The 19,227-nt window shown below is 41.6% G+C and overlaps 2 protein-coding genes across 2 annotated transcripts in view; one reads left to right on the forward strand and one right to left on the reverse strand.

Moving 5' to 3' along the window:
• MRPL18 (mitochondrial ribosomal protein L18) overlaps positions 1 to 8,028 on the reverse strand; it is an 8,255-nt gene extending 227 nt beyond the window's left edge. The window contains exons 1-3 of the mRNA XM_015412990.1: positions 7,765 to 8,028; positions 5,223 to 5,409; positions 540 to 774 (exon numbers count right to left, since the gene is read on the reverse strand). Of these exons, the coding sequence (XP_015268476.1) occupies positions 540 to 774; positions 5,223 to 5,409; positions 7,765 to 7,831 (489 nt within the window). The 5' untranslated portion in view covers positions 7,832 to 8,028. The remainder of the gene's footprint in view (positions 1 to 539; positions 775 to 5,222; positions 5,410 to 7,764) is intronic.
• A 1,056-nt stretch (positions 8,029 to 9,084) lies between these two features.
• TCP1 (t-complex 1) lies at positions 9,085 to 19,204 on the forward strand. Its single transcript, XM_015412991.1, has 12 exons — positions 9,085 to 9,239; positions 10,897 to 10,982; positions 11,783 to 11,911; positions 13,942 to 14,039; positions 14,333 to 14,443; positions 15,249 to 15,430; positions 15,626 to 15,752; positions 16,977 to 17,152; positions 17,360 to 17,483; positions 17,794 to 17,986; positions 18,496 to 18,659; positions 18,966 to 19,204. Exons 1-12 carry the CDS (start codon positions 9,167 to 9,169, stop codon positions 19,180 to 19,182), a joined length of 1,680 nt encoding a protein of 559 aa, XP_015268477.1. The 5' UTR covers positions 9,085 to 9,166; the 3' UTR covers positions 19,183 to 19,204.
• Positions 19,205 to 19,227: the final 23 nt, after the last annotated feature.

Consider the following 19,227-nt stretch of genomic DNA (forward strand, 5'->3'; position numbering starts at 1 on the left):
AAAGAGCCAGTTTGGTGTGGTGGTTAAGTATGCAGATTCTAATCTGGAGAACTGGGTTTGATTCCCCACTCCTCCACTTGCAGATGCTGGGTGACCTTGGGCAAGCCATAGTTCTGTCAGAGGTATTCTTGAAAAAGAGCAGTTTCTGTTGGAGCTCTCTCAGTTGCACCTACCTCACAGGGTGTCTGCTGTGGGGAGGGGAGGGGAAGGGAAAGAAGTTTGTAAGCCGCTCTGAGACTCCTTTGGGTAGTGAAGGGCAGGGTATAAATTCAATCTCGTCTTCTCTTTTTCTTTATACTGCACAACTCATGTTAAGAGTGTACTAGTGCACTGCTGACATTGTATTACTACATGGACATCACTTTATGAGACAATTCACTGAGCAGGATTGCACGTTGTTAGCCGAAGCATTTAACACTATAGTCTTACTGCTGCTCAGCCCTTGCAAGCAAACAGTTATCCAGCCAGATCTGTGATGAGAGACAGTATCTAGAGTGTTTAGTTTGCTAACCCCCTGCCCCCGAAAATAATCAACTTACCGTATCACAATGTTTTTCCCATGGCGTTATAACTTGGAAGTCCACGAAGCTGATTCCTGCTTCAAGGCAACGTTGAGCTAGCACGCGGCCGACATTCACACATGCTGCCACACCTGTTGTACGATGAAGGTACTTCTTGATGGCCCACTCTTGGGTGGAAGCAGAGACTACAATGTGACCACTGCAGTGTTCAACATAGCCCCTCACATGGTGGTGTGTTTGTTGAAGTCTCAACCTAGATTCCAAAACAAGGAAATATAACAATTTTATTTCACTAATTAGTGGTCTTCCAATTACCAGTAAAAAAATTTCTCTCTGATTCTACTTCTAGCAGAGAATCTTAAACCTCCGGTCTGAAACGCCATCTCAGAATGCCTGCATGCCATTCTCCTTCCAACCCCATTTCAAGTCTCAGTTCAAAATTCACCTATTCTGTGAAGCCTGCGATTTAATATCTTAGCCCTCACTCCTAACTAGAAGGAAGTCTACACTGTGGATATTTGGCTAATAAGCTATATGGGGCTATGAGCCTCTTCTGCTTATATAAAAGAGCCACATACATAGATGGTATTGTAAAATAATAATGAAACAAAGCAGTTAAGTTACACTTGCCTATTAATACCTGCCTATAAAATAGACCTGTTTTCATTTACTGCAACACGGACAGTAGTTGTCTATAACACTGAAAGTTGGGTAAAAGACAACAGGGGGAAAAATCCATGAGCTTATTTGTTTGGAGGCGGGAGGGAGTGCTTGGTACTATGGCTAAAAGCAGGTTCAGTTGTTAGACTCTGAACCAGGCATATTTACATGATCTCCTCTGTTCTGCATAATTCACATATCTCATATCCCTACTGTGAATACAGCAGCAAAATGAATATGCACTTAAAAAAAAGATTCAAAGTTTTGTTAGAATCCTGCAACCTTATACTTCCACAGTGAAAGAAAGTCCTCAGCACTGCTGCCTTCCCTCTTAAGTGCTGAGATATACCATTTTACATGCTCTCATTTTCTATATAGAGAGAAAAGGAGTACAAATGAATAATGTGTTCTAGGATGGGATGACTGAGGTTCATATCCCTGATCAGCCATGAAGCTCAGTGGGGAGGCTTGCCAACCTCCAGGTGGTGGCTCAAGATCTCCTGGGATTACAGCTGATATCCAGACAACAGAGATCAGTTCCCCTGGAGCAAATGGCCACTGGAGACTGGACTCTATGACATTTTATACCCTGCTGAGGTCCCTCCCCTCCCTAAACCATACCCTCCTCAGGCTCCACTCCCAAAATCTTCAACCCTATCAATGGGTGACCTTAGGAGAATGACAATCTTGGAGTCTAGCCTACGTCACAAAGTCATCATAAAGATAAAACGGAAGGAGGTGAAATCCAAGTGCACAACCCTGAGCTCCTTGGAGGAAGACCAAGACAAAAGTGAAACAACCTTCAGCCTCTACTTCTTCTACCACTACAGAGACAGCTGAACATTTTCTCTATAAATATTCCAAAAAATGGCATCAGTCATAAAGATGTATATTTAGTGCAAGCACACGCCATTCCAGCAGCAGAGCCTTACCGGGAACCTTCTCTGTATCCCAGGCCTCTGAAGATACCACAGAATAAATAAATGAAGCTGCCTTATACAGAAGCAGACCACTGGTCCATCAAAGTCAGCAGTGTCTGCTCAGATTGGCAGCGGCTCTCCAGGGTCTCAGGTAGGAGCCTTTCCCATAACCTATTCCCTGGTCCTTTTTAACCAGGAGATGCCAGGGATTGAACATGGAACCTTTTGCACACAAAGCAGAGGCTCTTCCACTGAACCACAGCCCCTAATGGGATGTAGAACAGGTGTTAATCCCAGGATTAGGGGTGTGCATTTGGGTCTACCTGACCTGAAAATATATCCCCAAACAAACCTTTTTGGCATTTTTCGATATCCCAAATGTATCCGGGATTTTTGGGATAACTGGGGGGGAAATCCCCCCAAAAATCCCAGATATATTCAGGAATTACCAGCAAACCCTAAACAACAGTTGAGGGGATGGAGCAGATTGCTCTAGTCACTCAGGTGTTTTGGGGCTTTCTTCTGCAGCCCCTTTAAATAGGAGGTGTTTAAAGGGTCTTCAGAAAACAGCCTGCAAAACAGCTGAGGGGGCACTCTTCCCCACCAGCCCAGATGGGGCTCTTTTGGGCTATTCAACCAAACTGCCAAAGAGAGCCCCAGCTGAGCCTGCAGGGAGAGTTCTCCACACAGGATCAGCTGCTTTGCAGGCTCTGTTGGGCCTGCAGTGGAGCCTGCAGGGAGAGACCCGAACCAAAAATATACAGAGAAAAAAAATTGCATACCCCTACGTAGGGTGGGTTTTTGTTGTTGTTCAGTCGCACAGTCGAGTCCGACTCTTCGCGACCCCATGGACCAGATCACACCAGGCCTTCCTGTCTTCCACCATCTTCTGAAGTCGGCTCAATTTATTGTTCGTTGCATCTATGACACTGTCTAACCATCTCATCCTTTGCCGTCCCCGTCTTCTTTGACCTTCAATCTTTTCCAGCATCAGGGTCTTCTCCAGTGAGTGCTCCCTTCTCATTTGGTGGCCAAAGTATTTGGGACTCTCAAGAATCTTCTCCAGCACCATAGTTCAAAAGAATTTATTCTTCGGCGCTCGGCCTTCCTTATAGTCCAACTCTCGTAGCCATACATGACTACTGGGAATACCATTGCTTTGACCATGCGGACTTTTGTTGGCAGGGTGATGTCTCTACTTTTTATCATGCTGTTTAGGTTCGCCATCGCTTTCCTCCCAAGGAGCAGGCGTCTTTTAATTTCATGGCTGCTGTCACAGTCTGCGGTGATCTGGGATTCCAGGAACGTGAAGTCTGTCACTACTTCCACAACTTCTCCTTCTATTTGCCAAGGAGTGATGGGGCCGGATGCCATGATCTTAGTTTTTTTGATGTTGAGCTTCAAGCCGACTTTTGCGCTCTCCTCTTTTACTCTGAGCAAGAGGCTCTTTAGGTCCTCTTCACTTTCTGCCATCAGAGTAGTATCGTCTGCATATCTGAGGTTGTTGATCTTTTCCCCAGCAATTTTAATTCCTGCCTGTGATTCATCCACCAAATGTCAATTGAGCTACAATTCCCAACTGGGACATCTTTCTGTCAAGTAACAGCACCAACCAAGGTATCAATGCCCAAATGCCAAACTGATTCTCAAGTGACTGCCCAACATGCCTTCTGGGTATAGAGCAGGAGTCACTGGGGGAGTGGGAGGTAGCTGTACATTTCCTGCATTGTGCAGAGAATTGGACTAGGTGACCCTTGGAGTCATTTCCAGCTCTATGTTTCTAACATACAGACCTTCAGAGGCAGAACCCTGTACATTATTGAGGAAGACATTTCATAAAGAAGGATGCAGTAGTAATTTTCTCTGGGGGGCTGAGATTGATATGGTATGCCTATACTGCTCATAATTTATGCTTTTAGGAACAAAAGCCAACAAAACAGCAAAGCAGTGACTCAAGAGCTTCCAAAAGCCCCACAGGATAAACACAAAAGACTAAAAACCCTTAATGCCCAAGCAATTGTACTCCCATTCCTTTGTGTATACATGTCCGGACTGAAAGTGGAGACCCAGATTGCTTCCATCCTACAAAACACAAAATAAACTGCAAAACTATAGGCATGATCAGGCCCCCAAAGGCCACTATGCAATTATGGGAAACAGATTCCCATATACCAAATGGGTATCAAATTCTAAAATAGTGCAAGCAAACAAGATCACCCATGGAAGGATATGTGGATTGCACAGGAAACCTATGTGTCATAGAAGAGTGAAGGGGAGACATCTGCTTGAAGACAGTGAATCTGTTATGGGCTTTCTATAAGAAACCAGTGTAGCAGGACATCTGCTCAATGCAGTGCTGTTGTGCTAAGTATGCTGTGCCTTGGCAGGCTCTTTGTTCTAAACAGAGGCACTTCTGCACCTTTCTTCACGAAATCAAGCAACTCACTCCCCCTGGCAGAAGCAGAAGCCCTGCACGAGGGCTCATGCAAGAGCTAGCAGTGGGATGCCTTAAAGGTGGTGCAGGACTGCAGTTAGCAGGCACTTGCATGCAGCAAAGTAACCACGGAAGAGCCTACAGAGAGGCCACTGGAGTCTTCATTGCCAGGAGGAGAACCTGTTAGCTATAAGGACCAGACGCTTGGTGCAGATGGTGAAAACCAAAGGAAGCCAATGCAGATTTATGGAGACAGACAACACAAAGACAACAAAAGGGGAAATGATTGTGAAGCAAGGGAGGATGTCACTATTAAATACAACCCTGAAAACAATAATTTTTTTAACGTGACTGTGCTCTGCAGACGAGGAGACAAAAGCAGTCTTATGCTTTAGGACAAGAGGTTTTTGAAAATGATAAATGTCACCAGCAGTGCTCCCTCTAACCTGAGTTTGTGTGAGCTAGCTCAGTTTTTTAGCCTCCACCTCACACATTTTTGTCTTAGCTCAGGAAGGATGGCTCCAGAGCAAACTAACTGATGCAGCAGCCAAATCGCTCGCTCACAACTTTTAATGCCAGTAGCTCACAAAGTAGAATTTTTGCTCACAGGACTCCACAGCTTAGAAGGAATATTGGTCACAAGATTTCTGTAGACCTCTGCTATCCTTTTTTAAAAAAATAACTGACCTGTGCCAATACTCTTGATTTGGCCACGTTGTTTTCCAGCCCCTCTCCTTCCTTGCTAGAGACAACTGCTCCAAGTTACGAGGATTCCGGTTAGTAAAATCAGGAGCAACAATCTCATTTTCTGTTAAATCCAGTTCATTCTCAAAAGAAGGTGTGGAACTGGAAATTGCAGAACTGAATCGAATACCTATAGAGGAGTAAAAGAAAAACGACTTTGTTTAAGAGACATTGAAAATAACCCAATCCATATTCAAAGTAAAACATGAATATAATGCTGTTCTAGTATACAACTTACATTATAAAGACACAATTCTGCAGAAACGTAGCTGAAAGTAAAATAATCTAAAATCTATTGCTGAATGGGGGAATGAGAGACAGTTGCCAGTTTTCCACAGGAACCCTGACAACCAAATTTTATATGAGAAGATGTATCGTGTTCATCCTATTGAACTCAAGCGGACTGTATCTGAATAACATGTTTTAAGATGGTCAGGTAATCTTGACATAGTTATAGTCTTACATTAATCTCTTTGATGAGGCTTGTTTACAATGTGTCCCTATTTACCATAGGAAAAAGTAGGTAACCACATTTGTCCATAGCAAAATCCAAATACAAAAGCAATTTTAATACTTTTTATTAAGACCATATTTGGTAAATCACTTTTAGTGTTCTGGAGAAATTCTTAAAATGGCATTACAAGATCCTGTATTGTGCAGTGGTTAGAGTGTGGGAGCAGAACTAGGGAAACCCAGGTTTAAATCCCCACTTGCCAGGAAACTAGCTGAGTGACCATAAACCAGACATTGTCTCTCAGCCTAATTTTCCTCAGGGTATTGTGAAGATAAAATGTAGGAAGGTAGAACCATGTACATCAGGTTATTTATTTACACCTGTGAGATGAAGGACATGATACTTCTGCATTTAATTCAATTTACTTCCAAGAGTGCACGGCACTGCATCCTAACAAGAAAACAAGTTTTATAAGTAGGTATGTACTCATGGATCACTACCTTGACGTGGCGAGGGGGCTTGTGTAGTCCGATGAGGCTGCGACCTATGCCAGTGGAGAGCTCAGACAAAACGTGATCCACTGGAGAAGGAAATGGCAACCCACTCCAGTATCTTTGCCAAGAAAACCCCATGGACAGTAACAAAAGGCTAAAAGATATGACACTGGAAGATGAGCCCCTCAGGTCAGAAGGTGTCCAATATGCTACAGGGGAAGAGCAGAGGGCACGTACAAGTAACCCCAGAAAGAGTGAAGCGGCTGGGCCAAAGCCGAAAGGACGCTCAGCTGTGAATATGTCTGATGGTGAGAGGAAAGTCCGATGCTGCAAAGAACAATACCGCATAGGAACCTGGAATGTAAGATCTATGAATCAAGGTAAGCTTGACGTGGTAAAAAATGAGATGGCAAGACTGAACATTGATATCTTAGGAATCAGTGAACTAAAGTGGACAGGAAGAAGAAGAGATTGGATTTATACCCAGCCCTTCACTTGGAGTCTCCGAGTGGCTTACAAACTCCTTTCCCTTCCCCTCCCCACAACAGACACTCTGTGTAGTGGGTGGGGCTGAGAGAACTCTGACACAAATTGCTCTTTTTCAAGGACAGCTGTGCCAGAGCTTGTGACTGACCCAAGATCACATCAGCAGGTGCAAGTGGAGGAGTGGGGAATCAAAGCCGGTTGTCCCAGATTAGAGTCCACTACACCAAACTGGAATGGGCAAATTTAACTCAGAAGACCATTATATCTACTACTGTGGCCAGGAATCTCGTAGAAAAAATGGTGTGGCCTTTATAGTCAACAAGAGAGTGCAGGGGTCAGTACTGGGATACAATCTCAAAAATGACAGAATGATCTTGGTTCGAAACCAAGGCAAACCATTCAGCATCACAGTAATCCAAGTCTATGCCCCAACCACTGACACCACCAAATGAGAAGGAAGCACTCACTGGAGAAGACCCTGATGCTGGGAAAGACTGAAGGTCAAAGAAGAAGGGGAGGGCAAAGGATGAGATGATTAGACAGTATTATCAATGCAATGAACATGAAGTTGAGCCAACTCCGGAGGACGACAGAGGACAGGAGGGCCTGGCATGATAGCAAAGAGTCGGACTCAACTGTGTGACTGAAGAACAACAAGAACATGTACAGATGGGCCCAGGTCGCAAGAAGAGTAAGTATAAATCTGTTAATCAGCTTAACCATTCACTACCCATCCATTCCAGTCATTTTCAGAGGCCCTGCTTTGGATGCCCCTGTTACAAAAGACAAGATAGGTGGCAACTTTAAAATGAATTTGACCTGTATCTGATGAAGTGTACTTGCACACGAAAACTTATACCCAGAATTAAACTTTGTTGGTCTTAAAGGTGCCACTGGACTCAAACTCTGTTCTATATGTCAATTAAGTTAGTTCCCAAGCCGATGTGTTTAGGACAATCCTCCCACTTTCTTGCACTATACTCAGTCTCTCAGGATGTCTTATCAGTTTCGTGCGTTTTTGTGGTCAACCCACACTCCCAGACTTCTGTACCTTGACCAGGTCCCAGGAATCCCTTGGCTGAAGTCCCCAGCTGCAAAGTCCATCTTCTCAATGCCATCCTGCCAGGGTGGTGGTATCAAACTGCCAGGGCGGTAATCGCCAAGAACCGCAACTACGAGACGCTATGTAGTACCATCTTTACTAAGGGAACAAAATTCTTAGATGTAGCCAATACTTAAATCTGTATGCTAACCACGAAAGAGAACTGCAGCCCTCAACAGAAATGGCACCACCAACATTCACAAAAGGTGGATGTACTCCTGCCTCTGATTGGTCATTTCACGTAAATCCGCCCCTTTCTTCTAAGGAAAGTCCTATTCAGCCAATAGTTGCTCCAGATTGATGGTAGGGTCGCTAATATTGTAATCATATCCGGCGCAGCCTTTTTTGTCACAACTCCCATTTTTTTCCCTCGTGTAGGTCACGAGTGTCCTCCAATATTATAAGGCAAAAAATGCCTGCGCCATATTCCTTTTTTTAGGACTTGCAGCCCACGATGGCATAATGTAGAGTAAAAAGCTCAAAGATTGGATTTATTTGCTTTATAGTCCGCTTCCTTTCAAGAAGCTACAAGATGGTGGGGTTGCTGGGGGTGTAGTTCAAACGTCACCCAATAGTAATTAAGGTGAGAAAACGTAAAGTGGGTTTCTCTTTCAAACACCGGAGAAGAAGGGAGAGAAACGGCTGACACTCCTTGGTCTCAAACACTTTCTAGAATCGCCTAAGTAAAGGTAAAGGTTCCCTTGCTCGAAAGCCAGTCGAATCCGACTCTAGGGTTGCAGTGCTCATCTCTGTTTCAAAGCCGAAGAGCCAGCGCTGTCCGAAGACATTTCCGTGGTCATGTGGCCAGCATGACTAAACACCAAGGTGCACGGAACGCTGTTACCTTCCCACCGAAGTGGTACCTATTTATCTACTTGCAATTTCTTGCTTTCGAACTGCTAGGTTGGCAGGAGCTGGAACTACGAGACAGGAGCTCACTCCGTCTTGCGGTAACCGGGTCTTGAACTGCTGAATTACCGACCTTCCACAGCCTGCAGTTCAGCATCTTAACCACTTGAGCCACCGCAGCCTAGAACACATTTAACTGTCACTCCCCGCGTATGACCGGGCTCGCTTGTTACTATGCAACGGTGGCAAAATTCTCATTTGTTTAACGCACGACCAATCAGCGGCAAAAACGGAACCGGCCGATGTGTAACGGGTCTCTGAATTGGTTATTCTTCTTCTACGTCATAGCTACTTTGCGCTACTTTCCTTGATTATTCTCGCCCCTCCCTTTCAGTCTTCCGCAGGCACCATTTTGACAGGCGGGGTCACCCAGAAAGCACTGCGCCATTAGGGGACTGAGTGGTACGCGCACGTTGCCTTTTTTGTCTCTTTGTTCGGAAAGATGGCGGCGCTGGAGGGACCTTTGGCGGTCTTCGGAGACCGGGGCACCGGTGAGACCGTTCGCACCCAGAACGGTAAAGAAAACAGACTCTCCTTGTCCTTTCGTTCTTCTGGCCCGTTTTCCGGATAGTTAACGGTCGCGTCATTGCCTTTTTTTCATCCCTCGCGTGGGGACAGTTGAGGCGCGCGTACATGATAAAATGGGGCGTCTTCTCTGGTCACGCAGCCGGCGGATGTCGCGGCGAGGTGAGGGTGACAAATTGATGTTCCCCGTCGCTTCAACAGGGTAGAAGCGGAGATTTCATCTGCCGAAATGGCGTTACTAGATCCTAAGATAATACGATCTTATTGTTGTCCTGTATCTCGGTCTAAGCTACGCGAGGAGGCCTTTGTGGTTTTGTAATGAGCTTGTCAGTATGTTCGCCAGTACAGTATCTTTCAAATAATTAATTGTTCTCGTTTGACACTTATTTAAGCAGTGGTTGCATTTTCCTAGCTCTAGTACCGGCATGCTTTGCATAGTAGTACTTATAACCCACGTGAAGACTTCTCCGAGCCTAATGAAAAGTGCTTGCTGAGTGAGTGGGATGGAGAAGGTCTTACAACTGTTAATCGAAATTACCTCCGTATATGGTAAAGGTTCCCTTGCTCGAAAGCCAGTCGAGTCCGACTCTAGAGTTGCGGTGCTCATCTCCGTTTCAAAGCCGAAGAGCCAGCGCTGTCTGAAAACGTTTCCGTGGTCATGTGGCCGGCATGACTAAACACCAAGGCGCACGGAACGCTGTTACCTTCCCACCTTATATGGTACTTGTAGCTTAAAGGCTTGCTGTTTCATTAGCAGGTTTCAGAATTTTTTATTAAACCTCTTTGTACAATCATTCCATTATTACACTTGTAGAAATTATATGATTGGATTTTGTATAGTGATTTTTTTAAAGTGGCATATTTAAAAGAACTTATTTTTATTTGTTATGTTTACAGCATGTATATTTTGCTTTTCTGTCTGGCTAAAAGTCTTCACCTGCTGGCAGAAGCCAGTGATAGGAGAGGAGTAACCATTCTATTAATCAATTGTTTTGTTTTCTTAATCTGTGGTATTGGCATATAGGTAGTGACTCCAAACTCAGAAGGCTATTTAGAATCTGTCTCCAAATAGGATCTGGATCTTTCCCATTCTACTACCATTTATTTGTGTTACAAATTAAGTGGTTATGCTTATGGGATAAATGAAAGCTTGTCAGAGTCTGAAGGGGAAGATCAACTATATCTTCTTCCTATATGAACTGGCAGAACAGTCTTACAAAGAGCTCATTTAAAGTATGACACTGACCTGGTTCATATTGTGCTCAGTGCAGCCGTTGTGTATGTGATAAAGGGAGATTCGAACTTGCGTGTCTGTAAGATGCTTTAGTAATGAAAATGGGTGTAAACAAGTAAATAGCTGTACACGTAAGCTCATTTGATCTATCCATTGTGAAAAAAGGATGGTTAGACTGTGTGAAGGACCTGGTTCATAGGTTTAAGATGCAGACATTGTGCATGAGCTTAAGGCTTGCTTGTGCACTTCTGTGATAACAGGCTACAAGCAGAGGTATCATGTAAACTCAGCCATGGTAAGCAAAGCGCGGTCAGTCTTGAAATCAGAATCATCCTAGAACTGTTTTGCTTTCTTTAAGGGCTTTGATTTACTCTGTTAACAAAGAAATTGTATGAATTTTTTTATTGAAACAGTTGTGGCTGCTGCTTCCATTGCCAACATTGTGAAGAGTTCCCTTGGCCCAGTTGGTTTGGATAAAATGTTGGTGGATGACATTGGTGTAAGTAAACATTATTTCCAATGAGAAGGTTTTAGAGGAAAGTGTGTTGTGTGCTTAACTGATACATGTTGAAGGTGAAATTGTATACCTATTTTCTGTAATGGTATTTGCACCCTGTGGCTGTGTAATCTATGGTAATTTTATCAACGTAAGTATTCTTAAATTTTTGATTTTTGTATGGCACACATTTCTGTAGATTTAGAGGCCAATGTCTTGTGTCTACATAGAATATCCTGTGATATATGAAATAATTCTGTTTCTCACAATCCAGTAATGTGCTGACAAGAAATTTTATGCAAAACTAAAGTCTTTGATAAAAGCCGTATTGAAGTACATAAAGTCAGTGAGTTTGAGAAACCATCCTTAGCAGCCTTGCAAATATGCACGTTATTTACATGCCCAGAAAAAAGAATTACTAGCCTGCTGATATAAAATTTGTGAGTAACAAATAGTGAAAATGGTGTAGCAGCAAATCCTACCATTCTTAATGCCAGTTTTTAGGTATTCTACCTAAAATCAGCCCCACTGTATTTAATGAGGTTTACTCCTATTAGCATGTGTGGGATAGCTATTTAAGTGATTCGGGAATGTGAATGGAGAAACAAAACGCCAGTAAGATTAATGTATGTAGGTTCACTGTAGAAGTTCATTAAGCACAGTAGCACATCCATACCCCAATGCATTTGTTACTCAACCATTTAGCTAATGGTAGCTTTGTCAGTATTTTTTAATTCAGGTTATTATATTTCATTATCTTAATGCTGAGCATAAATAATGTTTTGCCATGTTTGGATAACTAGGACGTGACCATTACGAATGATGGTGCAACCATTCTGAAGCTGCTGGAGGTAGAGCATCCTGCTGCAAAAGTTCTGTGTGAACTAGCAGAACTACAAGATAAAGAAGTAGGAGATGGCACCACCTCTGTGGTATGTGTGTATATCCAGACTCAAAGGTTTTGACAGCAAGTCATTGTTGTGTAGTGTTACTCTGTAGTTTTGAAATCTGCGCTGCTCTCAAGTTTTTCCACATTATTTAAATAATTGCCTAAACGTAGCTAACTTTTACTGGCTCGAAGATTTGAACATGCAGTCATTCTAACATCACAACCAAAAAGTGTAGAAGCATCTTTTTTTAAAAAAAAATGATATAATTTTAAAGCTTCTTTCATATATGTGATTTTCATTTGTGTGAAATCATTGACACAAAGTAATGATAATTGAAGCAGTCATTAAATGACTTGCTGAGCCTGAGGGTTTATGTTCATGAACTGTGTTTTTCTAATTCTGATTACTTGGAAGTAAGTCCCATAGAATTCAGTAGGTCTTGTTTCCACTTGACTTCTTTGTGACTTCATCCTTAGTCTGCAATTGAAATTCAGTGGCACTGGTTTGTGTATTGGTACTATCAGCAGGGAGTTTCAACAGTCCATGTATGGAAGTTTTCCCACAGTCCTCTCTGTTCTTGGTGCCCCCTTTGACCCCTGGAAAGAGAATTTCTGGGACTGTAGGATGCATGTATAGGAACAGGTATAGTGAGGAGGATGAATTTGACCCTTTTCCTCAGCAAGAATGTTTTTCTGGAAGAGGAAGGAGAAGTGATTCACCCCCTGTCCTTCCACACTCCAACTCTCCCAATTATGTGTCTACTTTATGGGTCCCATGACCCTGGGAATAATCTTTCCAGAGTTGAAACAGGCTGCAGGATCAGAAATTCATGCAGGGAAATGTGCAGAGGTAGAACATAGGCCAATATATTCATTTATATATAGATGAGAACTCAATATTTTTGGTGGGGTGTGACCCTGTAGGCATTTAGTAGACTCTTTTTACTGTTAAAACTGCAAGCAAACCTTTCCCATTTGACTACTGTCTATTTGCACTACAAAATAGGTGGTTATGCTTATGGGATAAAAAAAGCCTGCCAAAGTCTGAAGGAGAAGAATGGTACTGTCTTCTTTCTATGTGCAATGGCAGAACATGTTGTTGTTAGAGAACCATTCAAATTGAAAGACAACCTGCAGTTACAGCTTGCTTAGTAATAGTATACGATAGTTATTCTTTCAGACTGGTATAAAGTAAACTAAAATATGGAGCAGTTTCAGAGGATAGCCTAGTTGGTCTGCAGTAGAACAGCTAGATTTGAGTCCAGTAGCACCTTAGAGACTAACAAGATTTTCAGGTAAGCTTTCAAGAGTCAAAGTTTCCTTTGTCAAGATACCTCTGATAGGATGGAGCAGTTTGAAATTCGGAAATAGCACTTTTGCTGTTTTTAATGAGCATAGTGTGTACGTGCATAGCAAATGTGTATACTTCCCAGTTCTGACTCATGCATAAAACTGTTTTTGTCTTGATTAAACAGTAACTTACCTAGAGAGATGCACCTTCACATTAACACTGGAACAAAAATGTTTCTACACAGCCACACCCCCCCCCAGTTTTAGCAGTAGATGACAAAATGTAACATGTGAGAAGCCTATGTTCCTCTCCAACAAGCACATAAAAACAAAATGGGAAGTAGTTCCTTTATCATCATCATTTTTCCTAGTACCTGCTTTGGGAAAATGATAGCTTCACTAACAGGAGAAACAATAAAGCATCTCTAGGATCCACCCCTCACATTCTATTTCCTCCTGCCCCTCTGCCACCTACAGACTTCTGTCCCTGGAAAGCCCTTTGAGCCAGCCTTTGTTTCTTAGGAATTCTAGTGCTGGCCCCTATGATTTACTCTAGGAATTTGACAAAATTGAGGACAGGGACTATGGTTAGAAGGCCTGATTTGGCCTAAATGTCTGAAGGTTCTGACCTCTCTAGTAAGTTATATACTAAATTGTATGTAAAGTAACTTGTATTAACACTTTATTTCCTCTTAACTGAAATGGTCTTTTGTTTTTCATTGAGTGTTTTTTGAACACTGAGTACTCTGTTCTGCTTGCCTGATCATGCATCTTTTGTGACAGGTAATTATTGCTGCAGAACTACTGAAAAATGCAGATGAATTGGTGAAACAGAAAATTCATCCTACTTCCATCATTAGTGGATATCGTCTTGCTTGCAAGTAAGAAATGTCTGTATGTACTGGCAAGCAATTCTAGCCTTGCCTGCTAAGTTTTAAACTTCCTGAGAATTTAAAATGAAGGGCAATACAAATTTTTCCTCTGGCATTGTGGTCCACTGAGTCATTTTTCAGCCCTTGTCTCATTTACAAAAGCATGAAATGCTGTTCTTTAATATAAGATTTACATAACTTGCACAAATAAACAGGCAAATGACTGAGAATGTTAGAATAACTTTTACACTATTAAAAATGAAATTCTAACAATTCTGGGAAAATATTTTTGTGTTGAACAGGGAAGCAGTTCGCTACATCAATGAAAATCTTGTTATTAACTCAGATGAGCTGGGCAGGGACTGTCTGATTAATGCAGCTAAAACATCTCTGTCTTCCAAAATTATTGGAGTGTATCCTTTTGATCCATAATGAAAAGCTGGAATGTGGTATGTACGGAAACTAAAATCCAGGCAGGACGAGATGGCCCTTGTTGCTCTTCCAAGATGGCAATGCAAATGAATGAAATGAAGGTTTTTGGAAGGACTTGTGCCTGTATGTTGTTTCATGCAGCCTGATTTCTATAGCAGTGGAGTGGCTGTGTAGGGAGTCTCTAAATTATTTTGCAATCGGGTCTAGAACTCAACGCTCTTTTGTGTCCCCAGGCTTCTCCTATGTATACATAATCTCCTTTGTTTCTGGCTGCTTTTGTGATCCATTCAGGATATGGGCAGTTTCCTACTAGGGGGTACAAAGTAGAGGCTGTGATAAATTATGGGGATGGAGGCATTTTGCTCCTCAAAACTTCACTCTTGAGCAGGCTGATTTCCCCTCCCCTTTTCCTTAATAGATGGTAATTAATTCAACATTTTATCCACGTTGGGAGCATTTTTAAGGCATTTTAAGCATCCCCCCCCCGACTATTTTACAAGACATATTTTTGTGTATGTCTATGGAGTCTTTTGAGTATACAGAAAACCTTACGTTGTCTGTTATTGGCCTTGCTGGTTTTGTCAGTTTATTCTTAGATGTAGTGAAGATATTTGCATAATGGAGAATGTCTGCTTAGAGAACTTACATCTGTAAAACGGCATTGGCTTTTGCTATGGCAAAAGGCTTCTCTACTGATTTGTTAAGCTACCTTAATGTGGGACATGCTGTAAATTTCGTGAATTCTTGATACAACTGCCCTTATTTGCTTTAATAGTCTTCTTGCAGTGACAGTGATTTCTTTGCCGACATGGTAGTGGATGCTGCTCTTGCAGTTAAATATACAGATCAAAAGGGGCAAGCACGTTATCCCATCAACTCCATTAACGTTTTAAAGGCACATGGCCGCAGTCAGAAAGAGAGCATTCTCGTAAATGGCTATGCATTGAACTGTATTGTGGGATCCCAAGGTAAGGTTAAGATTTTCCTCTTTTCTTTTTCTGGAAGGATGTAGGTGAAACTCAGTTTCTGGAATTTGCTGTGTTTTGTATAGTATCATGTAACTACAGTGTAAATCATCTTGTAAACTAAATACCAGTTGAAAAATTTCAGTGTTATAAAACTGTATTTGGATAAAGGAGCTTGGATGTGCTTCCTTTTTTTAGGCATGACCAAAAGAATAGTTAATGCAAAGATTGCATGTCTTGACTTCAGCCTGCAAAAGACTAAAATGAAGCTTGGTGTTCAGGTGATTATCACAGACCCTGAGAAACTGGACCAGATCAGGCAGAGGTATGCTTTGTAGATTAAAAAATCATTTAAACTGTAGAATTTGTAATTCAAAACTTGTTACTTGATGGTCATACATAATTATCTTAGATTGATTTTTATCATTAAATGGAAAGATTATTTCTCTGTTTCCTTACCAAAATAACATTAAAATCTGGAGTCATAATTATGTAACATTCTTTTCTAAATTATATGTTTGCTAAACTGTACAGAAGCCAGTTCAAAAGAGCAAGAGCCTGGCGGCACCTTAAAGACTTACAACATTTGTGGCAGGGTATAAGCTTTTTTGAGTCACTGCTAGTTCAGTTTGAGTTGGTTATTAAAGAACAGCAATGGTTTTGAGATGTAACTGTACTTCTGTAGGGAGGTATTCAGACCTCAACCATGGTAACATGGGAGGGATTTAAACCAGTTTATCCTTCGTGCTCCTTCCTGCTGAAAAACCACATAAGGCCCAGCAGCTTTGTTTGTGGCCAGAAGTTGAGGATCGTTCATAGCATCAGTTTCTCTTGGGTTCTTCTGAGCGGTCAGATGATCTGTACATGTAGTATAACATTGTTGCTGCACAAGAGAAAACTGTAGAGGATCATTTGTGTAGCCCCAACCACTTATAGTCTTCTGGTTGGCAAAGTTCTGTCTCTGCTTCTCTACCTATATAGCAGGCTGTATTGACATCTTGCTATAGCTGGGGAGAGTTCCTGAGCCCCCTTTCCTCTAGGAGAATTGAAAGAAATACGTATGGTTCATGTGGAAGCAAGATCACAGGTGGGGTTTGGTGCCAAAGTTAGAGGTAGTTTTAAGTGGTACTATATTGAACAAGCATGCTTTTGGCTAGAAATGGTTGGGAAGTGGAACACAGTTGGAGATCTGGACCAGTATTTAGAGGAACGGATTGCTTATCTTGGACAGTGGTTATGGTAGGCAAAGCTGCCTTTCAGGGAAGTTTGTCTTACCATTACTGATCTTCTCATTTAGGAACATTTGATAATCTTCCAAGAAATTCCCTGGTACATGGTTTGCAGTATTCCTCCTGAATTCGTCACAGGGTTGAGATGCAACTTTTATATGCCAATGAATACAATGGGGGAATATGCATTAAATCTCAGCAGATTGACTGGTGTGCCCCATTCTGGTAGTTTCTCAGCATCTTTTCCTTATAGCTTTACCACTGATCTTGCATTCGAATTTAGTTGGTCTTAACTAATGTATACATAATATCTTATGCAGAGAGGCCGACATCACTAAAGAGAGAATTCAGAAGATCCTGGCTACAGGAGCCAATGTTGTTCTGACCACTGGCGGCATTGATGATATGTGTCTGAAATACTTTGTGGATGCTGGTGCCATGGCAGTACGCAGAGTTCTAAAAAGAGACCTTAAACACATTGCTAAGGCTGCTGGAGGTAATTACAGTTCAGGATAGAGAAATTTGCACTTTAAATCCAATCCACAGTTTGTCTTGTTAATGGAAAATTAAAATATGTTCAGTATTGCTAGTAATCATACTTGGGCTAGAAAACCCAAGTATTAGTTTGGGACCATTTGGTATGATTAGAATATGTGGATTTGTATAATATTAAAAGCCTTTTTTTTTTTTTTGTCTTTACAAGCCACGATTTGTTCTACTCTGGCAAACCTGGAAGGAGAAGAAACCTTTGAAGTATCAATGCTGGGGCAAGCAGAAGAGGTGGTTCAAGAGAGAATTTGTGATGATGAATTGATTTTAATTAAGAAGTAAGGAAACATTTAAGTTTGATACATGAAATTTAATTTTGCTTCACTTTTTGAAATAGTTCCCATTTAATTGCTGCCATGCTGTTTTAGTGGTGTGAGCAGTTATACGCGTGGGATAAATTATCATCAGTCATCTGTAAGTGATATGGTGAGATGGGAAATGTCTCGTCTTTACTGGTGGACCTGGACACTTAATTTAGTCTTTACCAGGAACATAATATCTGGTAGTAGCTCAAGTATAACTAATGAGGCAAGATAATAAAATGCTTACAAATTATGAGAAAACAGATACGTTACATCTTCCTTACAGTACTAAGGCACGAACATCAGCCTCGATTATATTGCGAGGAGCAAATGACTTCATGTGTGATGAGATGGAGCGATCTCTGCATGATGCTCTTTGTGTTGTCAAAAGAGTACTAGAGTCAAAGTCAGTTGTACCAGGAGGTGGAGCTGTTGAAGCAGCACTTTCCATTTATCTAGAGAATTATGCAACTAGCATGGTAAGTGATCTGATTAAAGTTGAACAGAGATGAACTTTTGTGTGTCACCTTGTGTTGCCAGTTCTTGGGAGCAGCCATATTTCTAAACTTAACTGACTTCATATAGAAAGGAATCTCATTGAACTGAAGATGATAGGATATTAATGTGCAGAACAAAACCATTCATTGGGTTGGATATCAAATAAGGATCATGGATCTTTCCCACTTTCTGCTTCCCTCATCAATCTCTTCTGACCTTTAAAAGTTTATTTCTGGGCTTGTGGGACCCTTTCAAGGAGGACAGTTTCATCCCTATCAGTTTCCCCACTGCATTTGTTGGTCCATGAAGAAACTGTTCCAAGGCTGGAAAGGACTGCTGCAGGGGCTAGGAATATCTGCAGCTCTTTGTGCCTTTTGCGGATAGATCACTGGGATCCAGATATAGTTCTTTTATTCTACAAATGCAGTACTTGGTTTATGCAAGTACTAAAATGTTGAAAGGAGTTACGTTTTCTTCTTTTTTTAATTAGGGATCACGTGAACAGCTTGCTATTGCGGAATTTGCAAGATCTCTCCTAGTAATTCCAAACACTTTAGCAGTCAATGCTGCCCAAGATGCCATAGATCTTGTTGCAAAACTCAGGGCATTTCATAATGAGGCTCAAGTTAATCCTGAACGGAAAAATCTGAAATGGTAAGTATTCATAAAACACAACAATGAAAAGGGTTTGTCACGGAATCAACAGCTCATTCCTAGTTCTACTGTTAATCATAAAAGCAGTAGTTCGTTGACAAGGTGATTTTAAATCATTTATCTCTAGCTGGTGCTATATCATAGCTATGTTTGTGACAGTGGAGAGAGTGAACTGAAATTAAGCAGGCATTCTACTTTTATCTGGAAGAAACATTCAAAGTGGGTCTTATTTTATGGTTTAGGATAAGGCTGTTTTGAAATTGATATACCAGTTTCACAACTGTTCATCCTTTTATGTTCTTGAAGGATTGGCCTTGATTTAATCAATGGAAAGCCACGTGACAATAAGCAGGCTGGTGTATTTGAGCCTACCATGGTCAAAACCAAGAGTTTGAAGTTTGCAACAGAAGCAGCAATTACTATTCTTCGAATTGATGACCTTATTAAATTGCACCCTGAAAGCAAAAACGATAAAGGTGGATGTTATGAAGATGCAGTTCACTCTGGAGCAATTGAAAACTAAATGGATTTTTAATGTAATGTTCTTGTAAAATTCTGTCTAGTTCTG

The sequence above is a fragment of the Gekko japonicus genome, unplaced genomic scaffold (assembly GCF_001447785.1).
Source record: "Gekko japonicus isolate JY-2015 unplaced genomic scaffold, Gekko_japonicus_V1.1 scaffold2361, whole genome shotgun sequence".
NCBI lineage: Eukaryota > Metazoa > Chordata > Lepidosauria > Squamata > Gekkonidae > Gekko > Gekko japonicus.

Excerpts from the sequence above, each read along its gene's own strand:
- TCP1 (XM_015412991.1), top strand. The coding sequence starts at position 9,167 with ATGGCGGCGCTGGAGGGACCTTTGGCGGTCTTCGGAGACCGGGGCACC. Across the intron at positions 15,753-16,976 it reads CTGGACCAGATCAGGCAGAG|AGAGGCCGACATCACTAAAG; the intron begins GTATGCTTTGTA and ends TATCTTATGCAG. Across the intron at positions 18,660-18,965 it reads GAACGGAAAAATCTGAAATG|GATTGGCCTTGATTTAATCA; the intron begins GTAAGTATTCAT and ends ATGTTCTTGAAG.